The sequence below is a fragment of the Lipotes vexillifer genome, unplaced genomic scaffold, assembly GCF_000442215.2.
Source record: "Lipotes vexillifer unplaced genomic scaffold, Lipotes_vexillifer_v1.1 scaffold513, whole genome shotgun sequence".
NCBI lineage: Eukaryota > Metazoa > Chordata > Mammalia > Artiodactyla > Lipotidae > Lipotes > Lipotes vexillifer.
Window position 1 is genome coordinate 1,586,904 of NW_006777952.1, and position 20,660 is coordinate 1,607,563.

A 20,660-nucleotide genomic window follows, 5' to 3' on the forward strand; every position below is an offset into this window, starting at 1 on the left:
CAGGAATGCACACAGGGAGTGGGCGTGGGGTAGGGCTTTATGTAGCAGCTGTCCCAAAGAAGGGGATTGGAAGAGGATGCAAACCCTTTCTCCCAGGCTGTTGGCCTCAATTCAGGCAAATAATTTGTTTCTGGAGGATTAACCTCCCTCCCTTCAAAACTATCTAATCTTTCTACATACAAATGCCACCAATATCTTTGTAGGTCAATTAATTCTACAGAGGACATTATTTACAGAGCAAAAGTAACTTAAAGAAATTGGATAAAGAAAATAGAGAAATACACGAGAATTCAACTAGATTATTAGTTCCCTAAAACATGCTGTTGACAAAATAAGTCACTCCTTTAGAAACAACTCAATAAATACATATAAATGTTGAATCAAATGTGCATAAACTACACACACACACACACACACACACACACACACACACACACACACACACACACACACATACAGAGGAATGAGGATACTACTAACTCAGGGTTTCGGGGCAAGAGCAAAAAAAGCAATTTTCTGCTATGACACATATATACAAGCAGTCACCATCTCAAAATAACTTTCATTTTCTCTACTCTCTAGAATGCTGCTATAGGAGCTTCATGAAAGGAAAAGACTGGAAGTTAAAAAAAAAATCCTATTGCTTAAGAAGAACAGAAAGGGAAGAATCAAAGGCAAAAATAGTCTGAAGTTGTCTGCCAGGGAAAACTGCTAGGCAGTACCAGTCTACCTATTCTTGATATTCTTTTGTCCCTAAATACCTTTTTCTATACTCCCCTAGTTTCCCACTTCAGTTTTCCCCGTACCTGGAAAGACTCTAATCCTTTACTTGAGATTAGTTAACAGGCATACTCATTTACAAAGGCTAAAGTGTGATGGGAAATCATTCAGAGACTTAATGTAATCTAGTCCACACAACCTGCTTTCTTCTTACCCTTGAGGTCAACTGGTATTGGAAAAGGGTTTTTTCATCATTGTGTATACTTCATTGCATTCATATGTTAATTGTACACTCCCTCAGTAAAAGTGTCACGTTGACAAGCAATTAGCAATTAGTTGTGATTGTTCTGATTGGGGCATAGAAGAAAGTAATTCTAGATTTAAAAAATCTACCTAGGCACAATACTATATATCCGAGTGTGCTTATAAAGCTTAAAGAAGTGTGTGCACCCTGTAACCCTTGAAAGAAGAGGACAGAGTGGAAGGAGGCAGAGCTCAAAGGGCATCAAAGACAAACTTTCTATAATTCAAAACTTTGTCTAAGGCAGGCTCAAGAAGCACCTCCTCCTTACCTCCTCTGAACTCAACCTTCTTAACCTTGCTCTCCCCCTCAATCCAGAATTCAATGTACGTATTATTAGTGATGGGGTTCAGGACATGCTTCCCCAAAATATGGTATGTCGGCATATTGAATATTTTAAGCTCAAGGAATTTGAGAAATGTCAGGTGCAGGAAGGACTCTCTGCCCTTCCCCTTCTCCTGTGAAGCAGATCATAAGACCATCTTATGAAAGGTACTCTCTCTTTCTGGAGGAAAGGAGCATCCTCATCTCTGAAAATGGAGGGGCATTCAGAGGAATCCAAATAAACACGTCTTGCTAAGTTTCCTCCAGTTTATCATCCTTAGCTCATATCCTTCAGTCCTATCACATTTGCCTATGACTTTCTACCCTTCATCAAACCTATAGCACAAAACGCTCAGGTTTAAGTGCTTCTTCAGGTCTTCATTTCCTTATGAAGACTCCCGGGTCACGTAAAACACTCAATAAATTTGTATGCTTTTCCCTTCTCAATCTGTCTAGGACACAGAAGGGTAGAAGAAAAAAAAATTTTCCCCTCCCCTCACTGGTATTATTTATTTACATTGTGGGTCAAACAGGCTTTTATGGGTTAGTCTGGGACACCATCATTTAAAATACTGTTTATATAAAAATGATTGTATTGAAATGCCAAACATCAAATTTAAAATAAATTTACAGCATAATCTTAATGGACGCCTGCTTCCTATATAAGACATAAAGTAAGAGGACAAAGTATTGGGTTGGCCAAAAAGTTCGTTAGGGTTTTTCCATAACATCTTACGGAAAAACCCAAAGGAACTTTTTGGCCAATCCAATATGATGGATTCTGGACTGGGACTCACGAAGCGGAACACTACTAGATTTTTGGCATCCTGGATATGGTGGATCAGTTTGAAAGAGTGCTCTTTTTAAAGGTGGAGCTAAAGTTATCTGTCTTGTTAATTCAAGGTTCTGTTAAAGAAAAAATTATCCATGATGGTTGTTAAAACAGTTAAAGCAGAATTTATTCGGACTCTCATGATAGGGAACACTACAATGGGGTATTGCAGTAAAGGAAAGAGACTGGGCTCAACTCAAATACAACAAGAAAAAGTAGAGATTATAGCCATGGGGTGGGAGTGGGGCAGTCAATGGATGGAGAATTACTAGGAGGGTAGGATAATTCTTTGAAAAACTGACCTAACAGAATTCTTGCTGAAGGCAGGCCAGGATGATCACATATTACCTGGGGAGTGTGTGTGTGTGTGTGTGTGTGTGTGAGAAATTTGGACAGATATCAAGGGTGATCACATATTGAGGGTGAGGATTCTAGCTAAACTGACTTAGCAGGATTCTTGCTAAAAACAGACTCTACAAAAACAGAGACGGAAGCCCAAGGTCAGACCTAGTGGAGCAGAGGGCTCAGAGGAGCCTGACTAAAGTTTGGTCAAGGGGAGAATCTTTGTCAACTCTTCATTTCTCTAGGCTAAAGTAGAGCTGGCAATTTAGCTGTTGTCAAAAGTGAGGACATTCCAGGTCATATTGCTTTTGGGGGAGAGGGAAGAGTAAGGACTGTGGGTGCACTGCTTCTCTCTGAAGTAGGTGAGAGAGGGCCCTGCAGCTGAACTGATATGATAGAAAGGAATAATGGGTAACAAGTTAACTTAGAGTTAATTATACTGGGTTGGAGTTAGTTTAGGGAGATAAAATATACCGAGTAAATGTAAAATTATTTGTGGTTCGCTAGTGAACAAAACAACTTTCATAGTACTTCTAAAGGATCTTACCTATAACATATTTACAATCCAGGTATGGGTAATAACAGAGCAAGACTTTCCATGGAAAACCTCTGATACTCTTGTGATTTGCCATTTTTATTACTGTGAAGTTTAACTAAATTCAATATCAAAGCAAATGACTATATTGATATTTATATTACCTAGTGCTTTTTCTTAATTAAAAAAATTAAGATTTGGTCTCCATTGTCTTCTGTACTTTGTTACATGTGAGAAAAGGCCGAGTTCAAAGATGAGCTTCTCTGTCCTTCCAGCCTGAGTCTCTCCAGGTAGATGGATGGAGAACAAGGACTTAGTTAAAATAAATTATCCTAGGGGAAGAGGAGTCAGGTCCTAAGAGAATGGATCTGACACTGGAGAAAGCGAAAGAGGAATAGAAGGAATTTTGCTATGGGAAAAAAGGTACAGGGGCTCCAGAGAAAGGGCTGGGCCCTCCTTCCTCTTCCACCTAGCTCAGTCCTCCTCGGCCCCCTCCCCCTTCTCTCAGCTCCACCCCCAGCTCCCCCATCCTTCTCCCAGCTCTCTTCCTTCCCTCTTACCCCTAACCCTAATTCTAAGGTATCTCCTAGTTAATTCTAGGGGTAGACTAGGGCCCAAACTGGATCTGAGGGAAGTACAAATGATTCATAAAAATAAAAGTAGATGTCTAGCTTCAGTAATTTCTGAGAACAGGGAATTAAAACACAGATACTTTGAAAAGGTATTGAACTGAAGTTCAGGAGGGTATGTAGTCAGACTGCTCTTCTCAACATCTGCATATGCACATCTGTATGACTAAATTTAAATGAACCGTAGCCTGCTTAAGGTTTAAATGACTGAAATTTCAAAAAATTATTACAATCCACAAAACTCCTGGTATTTTGGTATTTTAAAATAGCACAGAATACTAGAATAACCAAAACTTTCTATTTTTATAATATTATCTCTAAAGTAAGTACATGACCATTTTCAATGGCTAGTGTACATTTTAATGCAACTTAAAAATTTGTATGTGTGATGTGAAAGCTATGTCACCCTGGAATATTACATTTAGGCCAGTGATGCTTAACTCTAGAAGTATATCCCAATGATTCTGTGGGGTTGGGGTCAGGCAACTATATTTTTAAAAATTTCTTAGGTTATTCTGACACACAATTCTGGTTAAGAGTGACTGTCTTAGAGGATGTTAAATACTACACTCAGCTCCCAGCGTACTCCACGTTGTCACAGGAAGATGTTAAGATCTCAAATATGGAGCTACTTTGCTTACAAATCCATTACTAATTTCATCATCTCCTTGGGTTAGCTTTTATTTGATGAGTACTACAGCAGCACTTAAAAAAACATTTAAACTTTCCTTCTCATACCTCCAGGAAAGTTATTTAAAACTAAACAATTCAAATGAAAGTTTAAAAGGTAATACAGGGCTTCCCTGGTGGCGCAGTGGTTGAGAGTTCGCCTGCCGATGCAGGGGACACGGGTTCGTGTCCCGGTCCGGGAAGATCCCACATGCCGCGGAGCGGCTGGGCCCGTGAGCCATGGCCACTGAGCCTGCGCATCCAGAGCCTGTGCTCCGCAACGGAAGAGGCCACAACAGTGAGAGGCCCACGTACCGCAAAAAAAATAATAATAAAAAAAATAAAAAAAAATAAAAGGTAATACATTTAGAAGTGGGCTGGGAACTAAGTGTTTACTTTGAAAAGTAAAGCTATCAATCTACAGCATGGAATAAGGAATCAGAAGGAGTGATGCTACCAGAGACAGGGGAAGCTAGATGGTCATCAAATTCTTCCTGAAACATGTCCTCATGGCACACCTTCATTATTTTCTTTACATTGATAACAACTCATCATGTATACTCATGTTCAAATGGAAACAAAAGTATTCCTTCAAGATGTAATCAATTTTCCAATCATGTATTTAGAATAATCTCTGTAACTATTACTCTTGCTAATATTAAAAATCAAGAGCTGATTATACTATTTGGATATCATGAGCCAGTTTCTTCAACTCAATTTATTTCCTTTGATTTCTTATCTATGTATTATGAAAAACTAAATTTTATTAACATACCTTGGGTCAAGAAGACTCCTCAAAAATTTGAAAAGCAAAACCTGGTTCTGAAGAGAAAAACAATAAAAAATACAATTAAATATTAAAACAAATTCTTCAAACTATGCCATAGTAAATAACTCTAGAATATCCCTTTAAAAAGCACACACGCATATGACTACTTCCATTACGCCCTCTGTACAGATTTAAGGAATTCTAAAGAATCATTTGGAGGTCATTTTCTCTCAGTAATTCTAATCATTGTCACATACTCAATTTTGAGAGTAGAAGAAATTCAAACACCCCACCCCTGCCAAAGGAAAAAAAAAAAAAGGCCCTCTATTGAGACAAATCCCTTAACAGTTCCCAGCATGAAGACCCTTGGAATGGCAGGTGCTCTGAACTGCTCTGGCTACAATGACGGGTACACACTGCCTCACCTGGTCCTCCTTGTGACAACAGCCAACTGTGAGACACTTAATCTAGGTGGGGTGGGAGGCTGATGCCCAAACAACAACCAGTACCAAAAAAGCTCATTAACTCCTCAATATAATCAACTACAGAAGAGATGGCAAACAGGTTAGCAACTAATATGCAAAACGTCTGGCTTCTGTTTCTTCCACTTTTTAGCTATGTGACTTTGTGTAAGTCACTGACTCTCCTAAGCCATTCGATTTACTTATGTGAAAAAGAGAACACCAATATCTTCTCTTCCTCCTGCACAGGATAGAGGTGAGAATTAAGTGAGATAAATCTTAGAATACTATATGAATATTAATAATGTTTCTAAGTTCTTAAGAAAGCTAAGCAAAAATTATTATAGTTTTGTTTTCCTTTTTTCTTTATTTTTTGACACATTCTAACTTCACCTATAAAAAGCAGGGGGATCTCAAAACCAAAAAGGATTAATGTCATTTAGAATATAACATTTTAAATATGTTTATCAGTCTTTGATTTTCTATCTTTTCCCTGGCTTATCACTTTGTTTTATTTTACATGGCTTTCCTTCTGGTTATACCTTAATATTCCTGCTTATTTTTCATTTCAAGAATTCTGAAAATAATTGGTTGGAGGCATATTTCTTGCCATCAAAAGTGAAGGTAATTTATAAAATTTGTGTGGGATTCTTATACAATCAATAAAGCTCTGCAATAAAAAAATATTTCATTTCTTTAAAAGGAATGTGTAAGACTCCACAAATAGTCCATGGTCAAGAGCCACCTTTTGTGTATGTGTAAATTATTTCAGCTTTTATATATTTGTCTAATGAATGACATTATATTCATTTACCTAGCCTCTCTGCCTCTAAATATTTTAAAGCCTGTAGGAAAAAGAAAATCCTGCAATGGATAATCTTACATTTTTTCAAAAAAATGTAGATCTAGCTTTGTTTTGTTTTTTAATATTTATTTATTTATTTGGCTGTGCCAGGTCTTAGTTGTAGCATGCAAGATCTTCATCGTCACATGCGGGATCTTTAGTTGCAGCATGAGGGCTCTTAGTTGCGGCATGCGGGATCTACTTCTCTGACCAGGGATTGAACCTGGGCCCCCTGCACTGGGAGCAAGAAGTCTTAACCACTGGACCACCAGGGAAGTCTGATAATCTTATATTTTAAATGACAATAACATCACTATAGACAAGAAGATTCATCAAAATTGCTGACTTTTAAAAGGCGGAGATGCTCTGTGGGTTGAGAGTAGTTTTAGCAGAAATGTACCCCCCTCACTAGAATAGACTGGATGACCCTCCATGTACTTCCTCAGGATCCTGGGCAGTCCTCTATCATCATTCAAGTCAAACTATTCTACAATTATCTTTTGGCTTATCTGTCTTCTTGAGCACAGGGATACATTTACAGTTGACCCTTGAAGAGCACAGATTTGAACTGAGTGGGCTGACTTACACGTGAATTTTTTTCAATAAATATACTGGAAAAAATTTGGAAGATTTGCAACAATTTGAAAAAACCTGCAGGCTAACCACATAGCCCAGCAATAGTGAAAAAATTAAGAAAAAGTTAGGTATGTCACGAATGCATAAAATATACGTAGATACTAGTCTATCCTTACATAGGCATGAGTGATAATAAATACAAAATATGCCTCTCTCTCTCCCCCTCTCTAGTAATTGGAGAAACTGCATGTCAACCATCACATGTGTTTTTTTAAAAAAGTAACAATGTTTCCAATACTGTATAATGAATAGGACTGTAATACTGTATGCTATAAAAATTTTATAACAATTTACTCATTAGTGTATATGTTAGGCTACTGTGAAGCAATCATATCAATTACACTAGACTACCATAGAGCAAACATTTGCTTTTTCATTATCAATGTATGAACTGTTATACCTGTAAATAAATACAAATTTCTTTTTCACATCTTTTCATTTTTGATGTCTAGTGTTAGTAATATGTATAACAGTACTTTGTTTAAGACAATATTGATATGGGTACTGACAGACGGATGATTAATCTTATAAAAAGATGACATAAATGTACAGTATTGATAAGTTTAGTTCAGTACTATAAATGTATTTTCTCTTCCTTATGATTTTAATAATATTTTCTTTTCTCTAATTCACGTATTCTAAGAATACAGTATATAATACATATAACATACAAAGCATGTGTTAATTGACTGTTTCTGTTATTGGTAAGGCTTCCAGTCAACAGTAGGCTATTAGTAGTTAAGTTTTTGGTTAAGTCAAAAGTTATACAAGGATTTTCGACTGCACTGGGGTTGGCACCCCTAAGCCCCGCATTGTTCAAGGGTCAACTGTATATGTTTTTGTATCCTTAGCACTTTATCATGGTTTTGGCCCACAGCAGGTACATAAATATTTATTGAATTAGTGGATGAGTCCTTATCTTGATTTAATGGACTTCATCATGCTGGACAACCAACCCTACATCGGGGAGTCATTTTTAACTCCACCCATCACATTCAACTAATTTCCAAGCCCTATACATTTTATTTCACAAACGTATCTTGGACCTGTCCTCTCCACTGCCACTGCTTTCATCCTGTCCTCACTGTTTTTTGCCAAGTCCTTTTGCCTTCCAACTGGTCTAACTGTTCTCTCCTCCATCTGCTCTCTTTGCCAGTCCATTCTCCACACTACAGAATTAATTTTCTATAAAATGAATCTAATGGTATAATTCCTTTGCTTAAAAAACTTCAGTAATTCTCCAGCACACAGAAGATATAGCATAATTTCTTAGCATTACATATAAGATTGTTCAATATCAGCCCCAAAAGTCTATTTCCCAGTCTCTATACTTTTAACTCCTTCCCTCCAATATACCTTTGTAAGCTTAATCTGATGCTTCTTCCATCGTCTTTACCACATCGTCCTCTGAATATGCATGTTGCTTCAAGACTTCATCAAGTCTTTACATACCCAGAACCCTTTATCTAGAATACCCTTCCCAATTCTCTGCCTAGGAGACTGATACCAATTATTCAAGACCCAGTTCAGGCATATGTGGGAACTCTTGTCTGCTTCTCTCACACAGTCTGTCACTCTCTCCTCTTATTCCTACAGCACTTTTTTACATATGTCTGGTGTAGAGCTTATAACACTGTGCTGTGGTTATATAAGTGCTTCTCTGTTCCACAGGAAAAATTAAGAAAAAGACTGTATTCTTATTTGTGGCCCCCAGAGCCTACTATCCTGTGGGGTACAGAGTGCCACCACGGTAGTGTGTAAATGAATGAATTCCACATCTTTGTCTCATGTCAGCTGCCCCCCACTCACTGCTTTGGTTTCCTTCTTGCGTACCTAACCCCTACTACTATTACTGCTACTTGAGGACTCTGGGTTTTGCTACATGTTCCTGTCATTGTCCTATTCCCTATCTCTATCACTTGTGGCCATAATGGTAATAAGCAAAACTCACTAGTAGCACTGTCACAGTAGTGACAAGTGAAATACTAGGTCCATTAAATAGTACTTCAGACTGAGCATCTCAATATTCAGCATTAATATACCTGTATTCTAGCTAAGATTTTCCGAGAAAAATTCTAAATAGTCAGCATTGGGACTTCCCTGGTGGCGCTGTGGTTAAGAATCCACCTGCCAATACACGGGACATGGGTTCGAGCCCTAGTCTGGGAAGATCCCACATGCCCCAGAGCAACTAAGCCCATGTGCCACAACTACTGAGCCCACGTGCCACAGCTACTGAAGCCCATGCACCTAGAGCCCGTGCTCTGCAACAAGAGAAGCCACCGCAATGGGAAGGTAGCACACCGCAACGAAGAGCAGCCCCCGCTCGCCACAACTAGAGAAAGCCCGCGCGCAGCAACAAAGACCCAACGCAGCCAAAAATAAATAAATAAATAAATATACAATAAAATAAATTTTAAAAAACAGTCAGCATTCACCCAGTAGGAGGATGACAAAAGTCTGAATAAATAACATGAATCCTGAAGAGAATATGGTTGCAGTCACTATAGCAAAAGATATGGAGAGGTGGCGGGGGGGACCCTCTGTGGATTATGATTTCTAGGTAACTACAGGTTGTACTTCCAAAAATATTTCTGTGATGTTAATATTTGTTATGCACAAAGATGAACTCCCTCATTTCTAGACTCAGAGATTATCACACAATTGCTTCCAAATACACACACACACACACACACGCGCGCACACACACACACACACACACACACACACACACACAATGTCATTGTCTCTCCACTAGATGTTTCTTCCCAGTATATTTTGTGAAGTTTACCTGAAGTTTTTTAATGACTGTTTCAATCTGTTCAGAAAAGTGAGTAGCAACCAGCTCTGCAGCTTTACAGGGCTTCAGGGACACAAGCTCCTGTAATGAAAGAAAAATATAAAATAATCTTCAATGTTAAAGTTAAATAGAATTTCCACAGATGTGAAGTATGATCACCTACCTCAATATTTTCATGAGCTTCTACACTGCGTTTCAGGAAACCTCAATATAGGGCCACAATTTAAAGACATGCAAATGAGTAAAATTAGAAGAGCATCATGTTAAAAGTCAGATTTTGATACGAAAGGTAATTCAGAATTCTTACAAAATGAAAGCACTAAAATTCTGGATTTAGGCCATGATATCTACAGGATGAATGGAAGGAACAAAAGCTTCCCAAATTCTCTGCCAGTGAATTTACCCTTGAGCTTAAAGTAATAACTTAAAGAAATGGAAAAAAAAAGAACATAGTTGTAATTTCTCTACCTAAGAATTCTGAAACTTTACCTCTGATGCCTGGTAGATTTTGAAACCAGAGGTGTCTTAAGAAATCAACTTCAGGTCATAAGTCTTAAATGAGACTAAGAGGTTGACCACTGTTAATAAGACCTATTTCTGTCAAATCTAAGACTTCCAACCTGCCCTCTCCTGAACTTTCCTAGACACTGCAGGCTTTCCTTTTCTTCTTGAAACTCTCTTCTTGGTTTCTGTGATCCTATTCTACCTTTTCAGTTGCATGTTCCATGGCTAAAATGCCAAGACCAGCTATAGATCAACATATTACATTGTCAAATAAAAATAAGGTAAGTTATTGTGATGGCAACATTTGTGATATGTATCTAATAATTTTGTGTTAGTATGTGCAGATTAATAATACTTAGCTGACACAAGTTACTGTAGTTTAAACTACTTTTACACAATACATCTCAAAACAGAGAAGGCACAACTAATCAATATCACATATGAAAAGGGGTGTATTACTACTGATCTTCAGGCATTAAAAAGATAAGAAACTATTATGAATTAATTTATGTTGAAGATTTAAATATTTAGTCAAAATGGATAAATTCCTAGAAAAATATAATTTAATAAACTGACCTAAGAAATAGAAAACAAGGGCTCCCCTGGTGGTGCAGTGCTTAAGAATCCACCTGCCAATGCAGGGGACATGGGTTCGAGCCCTTGTCCGGGAAGATCCCACATGCTGCAGAGCAACTAAGCCTGTGCGCCACAACTACGGAGCCTGTGCTCTGGAGCCCGCGTGCCACAACTACTGAAGCCCACATGCCTAGAGCCTGTGTTCAGCAACAAGAGAAGCCACTGCAATGAGAAGCCTGTGCACCGCAACAAAGAGCAGCCCCTGCTCACTGCAACTAGAGAAAGCCTGTGTGCAGCAACAAGGACCCAATGCAGCCAAAAATAAATAAATAAAAGAAATAAATTAAAAAAGAAAAGAAATAGAAAACATGCATTGATTTTTAACCACTAAAGAAACTGAATGATTAGTCAAAAATCTTCCCATATGAAACACTACAGGCCCAAACAGCTTCGCTGGTAAGTGCCCAGCAATCATTTAAGGAAGAAATAATTCCAATACCAATTAATCTCTTACAGAGAATAGAAAAAAGGAAGCTACCTCAGCTCACTGCATAAGGCTAGCAAAATTTTGATACCTAAACTCAGTAGAACAATATAAGAAAGGAAAGGAAAATTATAGATCAGTCTTAATTGTGAACACTAATAAATTTTTAAAAATCCAACAATATACAAAAAAGATAATATATCGGATTCAAGCTGCATTTACCCATAGAATTCAAGGCTGATTTAATATCAATAAAATTTACGACAAAAATAGAATAAGAGTGAAAATATAAAATTCATTCATGAGAAAACTGTCAGCATAGTAGAAATAGAAGACTTCCATAAAAATCTTAACAGTAAACATTGTACATGTTAGAAATAAAATTTTAAAAATATCATTAATAGGCTTCCCAGGTGGCACTGTGTTTTGGAGTCTGCCTGCCAATGCAGGGGACATGGGTTTGATCCCTGGTCTGAGAAGATCCCACGTGCCACGGAGCAGCTAAGCCTGTGCACCACAACTACTGAGCCTGCGCTCTGGAGCCTGTGAGCCACAACTACTGAGCCCACGTGCTACAGCTATTGAAGCCTGCACACCTAGAGACCATGCTCCGCAACAAGCCCATGCACCGCAATGAGAGAGTAGCCCCCGCTCGCCGCAACTAGAGAAAGCCCGCGTGCAGCAACAAAGACGCAATGCAGTCATAAACAAGTAAATAAATTTAAATAAACAAAAATAAAAACATCATTAACAATAGCACTGTTATGCTAAAATATATGAAGTTGTGACAGTAAATCTAACAGTGGATGAAAAGTCTCTACAGAAGAAATTATAAAACTTTATAGAAAGTTATTCAATAAACGGTTACACCAAATGGTCATAAGGTGGAAGACTCACAATGTAAAGATGTCAATTAAATTAAAAATGATTGAAAGATTCAATGTAATCCTTGTCAGAATCATAAGGTTAGAAATTTTTTCTGGTGGAACTTGACAAGCTGATTCTAAAATGAATTTGGAAGTAAACAGCCAATACTCTCTGAAAAAACATGAAGACTTATTATAAAACCACAATATTTCAAGTAGTGTGGTACATGTAGAGACAAAGACCAATCAAACAGAAGAGAGCCCAGAAAAAGAGACAAAACACAGAGATTCTTGGTATACTTATGATAAGGTAGCACTGCTGAGCTTTTAAAATAACTGTTGCTAGCACATAGATCAATGGAACAGGACAGAAAGCCCAGAAATAAACCCACGCACTTATGGTCAATTAATCTACAACCAAGGAGGGAAGAATATACAATGGAGAAAAGACAGTCTCTTCAATAACTGGTGCTAGAAAAACTGGACAGCTACATGTAAACGAATGAACATAGACCATTCTCTAACACCATATACAAAATAAACTCAAAATGGATTAAAGACCTAAATGTAAGACCAGATACTATAAAACTCCTATAGGAAAACATAGGCAGAACACTCTTTGACATAAATCATAGCAATATTTTTTTGGACCTATCTCCTAGAGTAATGGAAACAAAAGCAAAAATAAACAAATGGGACCTAATCAAACTTACAGACTTTTGAACGGCAAAGGAAACCATAAACAAAACGAAAAGACAACTTACAGAATGGGAGAAAATATTTGCAAATGATGTGACCAAAAAGGGATTGATTTCCAAACAGCTCATACAGCTCAATATAAAAAAAACAACAACAACACACAATTGAAAAATGGGCAGGAGACCTAAATAGACATTTCTCCACAGAAGACATACAGATGGCCAGCAGGCATATGAAAAGATGTTCAACATGGCTAATTATTAGAAAAATGCAAATCAAAACCACAGTGAGGTATCACCTCACACAGATCAGAATGGCCATCACCAAAAAGTCTACAAATAGTAAATGCTGGAGAGGGTGTGGAAAAAAAGGAACATCCTACACTGTTGGTGGGAATGTAAATTGGTGCAGCCATTATGGAAAACAGTACGGAGGTTCCTCAAAAAACTAAAAATAGAACTACCATATGATCCAGCAATCCCACACCTAAGCATAAACCCAGAAAAAATGAAAACTCTAATTCAAAAAGATACATGCACCCCAATGTTTATAGCAGCACTATTTACAATAGTCAAGACATGGAAGCAACCTAAACGTCCACAGACAGATGAATGGATAAAGAAGATGTGGTATATATATACAGTGGAATATTAGTCAGCCATAAAAACGAATGAAATAATGCCATTTGCAGCAACATGGATGGACCTAGAGATTATCATACTAAGTGAAGTAAGTCAAAGACAAATATCATATGATATCACTTGTATGTGGTATGTGAAAAAAAAATACAAAGGAATTTATTTACAAAACAGAAACAGACTCACATACATACATAGGAAACAAACATACATACATAGAGAACAAACTTATGGAAGCGGGGAGGGATAAATTAGGGATTTGGATAAACAGATATATACTACTATATATAAGATAAATAAATAACAAGGACCTACTATATAGCATAGGGAACTATATTCAAATATAGTTTATATATTCAAATATATTAAAATATCTTGTAATAACCTATAATGGAAAAGAATCTGAAAAAGAAAAAAAAATATATATATATGTATAACTGAATCACTTTACTATATACCTGAAACATTGTAAATCAACTATACTTCAATTTTTAAAAAGGAGGAAAAAAAACTGTTGCTGGAGAACTGGGCATCCATATTTTAAAAAATTAACTGGGGGGCTTCCCTCCCTGGTGGCGCAGTGGTTGAGAGTCCGTCCGCCTGCCGATGCAGGGGGTGCAGGTTCGTGCCCCGGTCCGGGAAGATCCCGCGTGCCGCGGGGCGGCTGGGCCCGTGCGCCATGGCCACTGGGCCTGCGCGTCCAGAGCCTGAGAGGGCCCCGTACCCCCAAAAAAAAAAAAAAAAAAAAAAAATTAATTGGATCCCCACCTCAAGTCATATACAAAAGTGGATTCAGGTGGATCTAAGATTTATAGATGAAACAAAAAACAAGAAAGCTTTTAGACAATAATATAGGACTTCTTCAGTACCGAAGGAAAAAATTGATTATTCTGACTACTTAAAAAAAAAAAAAAAAAACTTTTCTTAAATAGAACCATAGAGGGCTTCCCTGGTGGCGTAGTGGTTGAGAGTCCGCCTGCCGATGCAAGGGACATGGGTTCGGGCCCCGGTCCGGGAGGATCCCACGTGCCGCGGAGCGGCTGGGCCTGTGAGCCATGGCCGCTGGGCCTGCGCGTCCGGAGCCTGTGCTCTGCAACGGGAGAGGCCACAACAGTGAGAGGCCCGCGTACCGCATAAAAAAAAAAAAAAAAACATAGAAAAAAAGCCACAGAGTAGAAGATATTTGCAACATCCGGGATACATAAAGAACTCCTATATCAATGAGTACAAGATACATTCTAACAGAAAAATGGGCAAAAGACTTGAACAGGGACATCACAGAAAGGAAATTTAAACAGCCAATAAATATGAATCTATCAATCCCATTAATAATTAAGGATATGTAAATTTAAAACATAATGAAATAATGAAATATCATTATTCATCCACTAGACAGACAAAATTTTAAACTCCAGCAAGAATATAGAGTCAATGGAAAATCTCACACAATGCTGGCATCTGCTTAAGCTTAATATATTTATCCCAGTTAACTGGCAACTACAGACCCTAGAACAGAGATTATCAAATGTTAACATGCATCAAAATCACCAGGAGGGCTTGTTAAAATGTACTGCTGGGCCCTGCCCCCAGAGTTTCTGATTCAGTAGGTCTGAGGTGAAGACTTAAACTGCATTTCTATCGAGTTCTCAGCTAATGCTGTAATGCTGTAACAGGGATCAAACTGAGAACCACTGTTCTAGAGAAATGCATGTGGTAGCTGTGTTCAAGAGGCATATGTAAGAATGATCCTGGATGGACTACTTTTAATAGTCAAAAACTAGAAACAACTGAAATGTCCATTAACAGTAGAATGGATAGACTGTGGTATACTTGTAAAATTTAACACTATACAGTAATAAAAATGAACTAGCTACAAACAATAAAATGTATAAATTTCTCAAAATATTAAGAAAAAGAAAATACAGAGTATAACTCCATTTATATAAAGTTCAGAAACAGGCAAAACAAAAATACATATTTTTAGGGGTGCAGGCAGGTGCAATAACAATATATAAAAGTGCAATAAATTATCAGAACAACGAGGATAATGAATATATTAGTAAGGCAGTGAATTGCGATAAGAAAAGGATACATGGGAATAGTCTGGGATACTGGAAATAACTCTATTTCTGGGATGTTGGCTTTTTAATTTTTTGATTAAACTGTACTTTTATGCACTTTTTTGTTTCTTTTTTATATTTCAAAATCAAAAATATTTTTTAAAATCTCATGAAATGTGTGTTGTCCATATTGGAAAAACCATCTTTACCAGAGATTCTTTACCTGAAATCTACAGACCCAATCTAAGAATGTCTTTTAGGGAGTCTGTGGATCCCTGAAATAGCAAACGAAATTATGTGTCTGAGCACATGCACAATACTATGAGGCACAGGTCCAAATCTTTCACTAGATTCTCAAAAGAGGTCTATAACCCCCAAAGTGTTAGGAACCACTAATCTATACACTATGTAGACTGTCTGAAAACTTTATTATGAGGACTTTCCCCCTACGTATTTAAAGTTGATTTTATTTACATTACCAAAGCCACACAAGTCCTTCAAAAGAGTCTATAGATTTCTAACGTGGCCTTAAGAAGTATTAAAAAGTTCAAGGTGAAAATATGCGCAGATGTGGGAAAAATAGCAGAAATAATTGCTGTGCAGAAACAATACTTCTTGCTTCTCCAGTATGAGTTTTCTGCTGAATAATTTGTTTGTTCATTGATTAATTCATCATGTTTCACATTACGTGGAGAGACACAGCTTCATTTCTGGATGTCTGGAGTCCATGTGCTCAAACCACTGCATAATGCAGATGAAGTGAAATGAACAATGAGGCATAATGTAACTATGGAGACTTAAAGGGGATGATGAAAGGAAAAAGAATACAAAATGATTAGAGGAAAAAAAAGATATAATTCAAAGTAGAAGAAGGTTCTCTTGGGTTCTTTCACCAAGATATATTGATCTTATTGTTAGCAGGAATACGATAAGACTAAATTAATGACATATATATGTTCTCAATCCTATAGATGAAAGTGTGGAAATTACTTCAGCCCACTGACTGTACCACCTTTCACAGCAGATGTTTTACATAAGATGCTGTTCACATTTCTGATCTTTCTAAATGTTACAATTATCAGGAACTAAAAGTATTCACACTACCTGCAATGCTTTCTCAAAGTTTCAGAGCTCTTATTTTTCATATGTAAAAAAATTTTAAACCATGTTGCATAATCATATCTTTCACTACATCTCTAAACCCATCACCAGAAGTTACCTGATCCTTGCTACAAGGAGGAGGAGAGAAACTCTGTAGATATAAATGTTATTTCCAAAACTCAAATTACCTCAACATCCTTCATTACTACTTTTTTTCAATAATTAGTGACCCATAATACAGAACAGATTAAAACAAATATCTAGCTCTGTTGGTTTCTGAGGAATACTGTATTTATGAACCTAAAGAAACTAAAAGTGAGGAGTGATTTTTGGGCCTCTTTTTAGAATGCATTCTGATCACATGCTCATCACACACGTATTCGTCTCTCCACTTAGGCATCTATAAGCAAGTTTTTAAAAAAGAACTTTTAGTTTCAAAGTCAACTCTTGCATTCTTGTAGAACAGCATGCATAAACAAAATCAGAATCATCATCCTCTTACATAAAGAAGGGAAATACATCAGAGAGAACAACTCATTGCAGTAATGTTTCTAAAATTCCATCAGGTGACTAGGGGGAATGGCTCCGTCATGTAGTAGAGAAAAAGATCAGTAGTACTTTCAGAATTTCTAAGAACACTGTAAAAACCCACTAAAATTCCAGTTTGTCAACTAGCTGGTTGAACATGAGTTATTTTCAGAAGTCATGATATAATAAATTGTATATGACATGGGTTTTACGAATACAAATGTGAGGTAGAATAAATCATCTGAAAAAGATGTTAATCCTCAAGCAAATCAATTTAATAATATAATACCTCCAACTGCTTAGTTAGAAAAACTTAATTTGGGAGATATCCATACAAATGGGAAAGTTTTAAAAATTCTGTTGAATCAGTACCTCAATATGATCCATTGCCTTCTGCCATACAGACTGCTTCTCCTCTGCACTGTGTCCAGGAATGGATAAGATATTGTGAATGTAGTTAAAGACTTCTTCCTTAAAAGCACAAGACAATATAATTCATTCATTCATTCACTCAAGCAATATTTAGGCACTATCTACTAACTGTACCAGTCTTGGTAAATATCTGTTATTTGGAGATGGAAAACCATTTGGAGACAGTTAACTGATGGACGGCTGACTTAAAAGAGAAAGAGTAACTGTTTAAAGTTTAGGGTAGATTCTTAGAAGGTGCAAATCTGTTCCAATTAATGTTAGTCTCAATTTCATTAACCTAACAGTGAATATCATTCTTTTGCTTTGGTGGTCTCTGTCCATATTCCCAATTTCATCTCAAATCACTTTTGCCCTTGCCCGTTATGCTCAACTTACAATGATCTAAGCTTCATTTACACGATCTCTATTCAGTTCCCTGAACCTGTCAAAAAATTTTCCCACCTCGAGATCTTTGCATATACTGTTTCTGATCCTGCAACGTTTTTCTATTGGTTCTTGGCTTGACTGGCTTCTTCTCAAATTCCAAAACTCAGTTTATAAGTCATTTTATCTGAGATTCCTTCCCTGGCTGCTCTGTATAAGCCAGTTTCCCCATTATCCTCTCATGTTGCACCCAGTTTCTCTAGCGCTCATCACAATTTGTAACTAAATATTTGGTTTTCTTACTGTCCACCTCCATCACTAAACTATAAGTTATAAAATTACAGGAACTATATATCTGTTTTAATTATCAATATATACTTGGCTAATAGCAGGCACTCAATTAAACCCTACTGAACAATGAACAAAACTTTAAGTCAGCAAACATATGTCCAAATATTTCTACTGAATAGTTACACCTACTGAATAGTTATTTCTTCTTGATAAGGGGAGGAGGGGGACTGAGTAAGAAAAAAGGGTAAAGCTGTCTCTTAACTCACCTCTCTTAGTGGGTCACGTAAGTAGCAATCAATAATTTTGTCATATTGGTGTTCTCGTTCATACATAAATTCACAAATTTGATAGCTAGAACATAAAAGGAAAAACTTCAGTGTACCAAACAGTCAGGTGGTTATTAGCTTATTGTTTCAAGACATTTGCTCAGGCATAGAGGTTAGTATTAAGGAAAATGAATATAGTAGATGTGATTTCTATTGTTAAATGAAGTTATAGTACCCGCCGTTCCTCTAAATATATGTTTAAGATGCTGCTGAATACTACGTTTATAAGAAATTTCAAAGCTGGGTACAAAATAAATGTTAAAGCAACAATGAGTCACATAAAAAATAGTTAATATATTACATATCAATATAATCAATTATATGAAATTTCCCTATTCAGAATTAAATGTCAAATGAAATATTCAACAAACTAAACAGTAGTGCTAACATATTGCATCTTATTTGTTATGTTAAATTCTGCATTGTTTATAATATATATAACTGTCAAAAATCTATGAAACACCATGGAAATTTTAAGTAAAAAAAACTACAATAATAAATCATAAGGCTGCTATTTCATTTTCACACTAAAATGTACAAGCACTTCAAATTTACTTGCTATTAATTTCTGCAAATCTAACTAATTTCTAGACTTGAAAGGCAAAAAGTTTTGCACCCAGGTTTTTTTTGTTGTTACATGCATAACTTTTCTTTAAAAAATGGCAATGCATAAATAAACTGGGCTTCAAGTTAGAGAAATGTAATTTAATAGTTCTATGGGAACTAATACATGGCTTCCAAGCAACTTACAATTCTGCCTTTTCTGCCATACGGATGAGCCGACTCTCTTCAAATTGAACTATGCCTCCAGCATGCAGCAATTCTAAAAGGACCTGAACATTTAAAATAAATGAGTAAAAACACTTTGGAATCTACTTTTATTTATTAGCTCTTTAAGGGTCCATTCAGCCACAGAAACCATACCATTTTTGCTTTTGTCTTATTATGTGCTGATGTTTCAGTTTGGCTTTCAAGTATACAAGGGATTAGACTGCCATTATAATGTTGATCATATTGTATTTAAGTCTTACAAAAGGTAAACAGCTCTATTTTCAAACATGGAAGGAATGCCAAAGTGTCTGCAAACAAAGCCTTATTAGATATTAGAATATCTAATTGACCCTCCACTAAGCTAAAAACGTCCATATGTATTCTTTCAATAAGTGAATTTTTGTCTGGTGCCTTTATGACTTATGGCTCTTTAAAATCTGTTGCCCACAGGTAGTATCCATGTTCACGTGTTAATTTTTCTAACTAAACTTGGGGTTTCTCACAGTATAGCATTATTCACAAGAACTAAAAGGTGGAAACAACCCTAATGTCAATCAATGGATAAATGGATGAACAAAATATAGTATATACATATAATGGAATATTATTCATCCTTAAAAAGGAATGAAATTCTGACACATGCCACATATCGATAAACCTTAAAAACATGTTAAGTGAAATAAGTCACAAAAGGACACATAATGTATAATTCCACTTATACGAGGCACCTAAAGTAGTCAAATTCACAGAGACAGAAGGTTTAATAATTGCCAGGGTGCTGGGGAGGGGTAACAAGGACTTACTCTTCAATGAGTACAGAGTTTCAGTTTGGGACTATAAAGTTCTGGAGACAGATGGTGGTGATGGTTGCACAACAGAGAGATTATATTTAATGAGAACTGTATACTTAAAATGCTTAAAATGACAAATCTTATTGTGTATATATATTTGACCACAATAAAAAACAAAGAAAAATACTGGGGTTCATATAATTAATCTTTACCACACTAAGTAGCTGAATAAAAATAGGTGACCAGGATGTTGAGATATCAATATTTTAAAATAAATCTCAAATATAATAGAATCACTACATAGTCATTAGAGCAATATGAGAAAGCTCTCTCCTATATTTAAGTTCAAGATCCAGAGCAACACTCTT

General features: G+C 36.5%; 1 protein-coding gene across 2 annotated transcripts in view; it reads right to left on the reverse strand.

The window, feature by feature from the left end:
* VPS8 (VPS8 subunit of CORVET complex) overlaps positions 1-20,660 on the reverse strand; it is a 282,734-nt gene that overhangs the window by 124,389 nt on the left and 137,685 nt on the right. For both annotated transcript variants that reach the window (XM_007451396.1, XM_007451397.1), the window contains 5 exons: positions 19,481-19,563; positions 18,671-18,755; positions 17,691-17,789; positions 9,854-9,943; positions 5,128-5,174 (listed from right to left, as the gene is read on the reverse strand). In XM_007451396.1, coding sequence (XP_007451458.1) covers positions 5,128-5,174; positions 9,854-9,943; positions 17,691-17,789; positions 18,671-18,755; positions 19,481-19,563 — 404 coding nt within the window. The remainder of the gene's footprint in view (positions 1-5,127; positions 5,175-9,853; positions 9,944-17,690; positions 17,790-18,670; positions 18,756-19,480; positions 19,564-20,660) is intronic.